General features: G+C 53.3%; 1 protein-coding gene across 1 annotated transcript in view; it reads right to left on the minus strand.

Moving 5' to 3' along the window:
• LETM2 (leucine zipper and EF-hand containing transmembrane protein 2) overlaps positions 1-1667 on the minus strand; it is a 32406-nt gene extending 30739 nt beyond the window's left edge. The window contains exon 1 of the mRNA XM_019514449.1: positions 1621-1667. Within this exon, the coding sequence (XP_019369994.1) occupies positions 1621-1667 (47 nt within the window). The remainder of the gene's footprint in view (positions 1-1620) is intronic.
• Between the last annotated feature and the right edge of the window lie 326 nt (positions 1668-1993).

Here is a 1993-nt window from a genome sequence, read left to right on the forward strand (position 1 = left end):
AACCTCCTATCCAGGGGGCACCAAAAACTACCTGGGGATAAAGGTTGCCAAAGTGTGGTGCTGACCCAACACCACCACCTTCTTGTGCTGAGGTTAAAGAGGCATGCCACCATGGCATGTGAACAGGGCCCCTTTTTTTTTTTTTTTTACCTTTACCAAGCACTTTTTTTTTTTTTTTTTTTTAAGGTACTGCACAAGTTTCCATGCTGTGGTGGCTGGTTATCACTTTTTTTTTCCCAAATGCAAAACACAGCAGTTCAGCCCACTTCTTTGAAGCCACCATTCTAATAAAATTACCTTAACATACATTTCAGCCCATAATAGCCCAAGGAGATGAAACAAATCATAGAAAAGTAGGGCTGGAAGGGACATCAGGAAGTCAACTAGTGATTCCAGTCCAACCCTCTGCTCAAGGCAGGATAAGCCCTATCAAAGCTATTCTAGACAATCTAACCTATACTTAATACTTCACTGACAACCATCTCACTCAACTACCAGACACAATGCCCCAAACACCAAGACAGTCTTAATTCACCAGAGGTAAAGCAGAGGGACAAGGGTACTGTCAATGGCCTGCCACTGCAAGGACAGGAAGTAGTTGTTAACAGACACTTGAGAGATCAAGTCAGAGGACCATGCCCCACACTGCAGAGGAAAACAACTTCCCAACCCCAGGCCGTGCCCATTTGACCACAGGGTAAAATTCCTTCCTGATCCCAAATGTGGGGGGTCCGCTCATCTTCATTATGTCACCTCAGCCAAGTCAAGGAAGAATCACAGAATCACAGAACATGAGGGTGGGGAGGGACCTCAGGAGGTCACATCTAGTCCAACTCCCTGCTCAAAGCAGGACCAGCCCCAACACGATCATCTCAGCCAGGGCTTTGTTTAGCCAGGTCTTAGAAACCTCCAAGGACAGAGGTGCCACCACCTCTCTGGGTAACCCATTCCAGGGCTTCACCATCCTCCTAGTGAGAAAGTTTCTCCTAATATCCAGCCTCAACCTCCCTTGCTGCAACTTGAGCGCATTGCTCCTTGTTCTGTCATCTGTCAAAAGACAGAACCAAGCCAGGAAAGGTTTTTACACTAGGAGTTTGATGTCAGCAACAGTGTATTGTTTTAACAAGTGCACTGACAGCTACAAAAACCCTTTGGCTGACATCTCTGTTTCATGGGGACAATGAGCCAGGCACAAAAATAGTTTTGGTGCCTGGAAGAGACAGACGCTGAACTCTCACCTGGGATTAAACATCTGCTCCCACCTCACGTCCCTTCATTTAGGACAAGCCCACTTTGCCTGAAAAGTGAAGTTGCATCTGCTTCCTAGCATGGGCCAGCACTGTCACCGTTTCCCTTGCGATTACTCTCGGTGACAGTTCTTTCAAGCTGCCGGGCTTTATTCTTACTCGGTGCACACACACCGCAGTCAAGGCTACGGGGCGAGGCAGGCTGCCGCCCACAAAAGCTCAGGCCTCTCTGAACAAGTCAGCCTGTGAGGGGCCACCCAGCTCTCCAGGCCCCCCACTAGGGACTAATGTGGCGACCGCCCCCTTGGCCCATCACTCCGGAGGCGGTAAACGGGTGAACCAGGGGGGTTCGGTGTCTGGGGTCACATCTTACCTGGCCCTGGCCACAGCCCAGAGGAGGCTGCAGCCATGCAGAGCCATGCCGCCTGGGGCCGCCGTCCTGCGAGAGCAGAAAGGCAGTGTTAGCTTAAGGACCAGCTCCCTCCCCGGGCGCAGGGACGACCCTTGTGGCTACGGCCCCCCAGCCCGGGACAACCCTGAACCCTCCCGCTCCTGCCAGGCCCACGAGACCCCCACCCTCACCCCAAGGCAGGGGCAGAGCCCAGGAGTGTAGGCCCCAAGCCTCACACTAACTCCTCCCCCACCGCCCTTCCAGGGGGAGAGCCCAGGAGTGCGGGCCCCAGCCCCCCACCACTCACCACCCGGCTTCGGGGCGCCGCTTCCGCCTCAGCTCCTTCCCATCGGCC

This window comes from Gavialis gangeticus, unplaced genomic scaffold, assembly GCF_001723915.1.
Source record: "Gavialis gangeticus isolate Ggan-Ray unplaced genomic scaffold, GavGan_comp1, whole genome shotgun sequence".
Taxonomy (NCBI): Eukaryota; Metazoa; Chordata; order Crocodylia; family Gavialidae; genus Gavialis; species Gavialis gangeticus.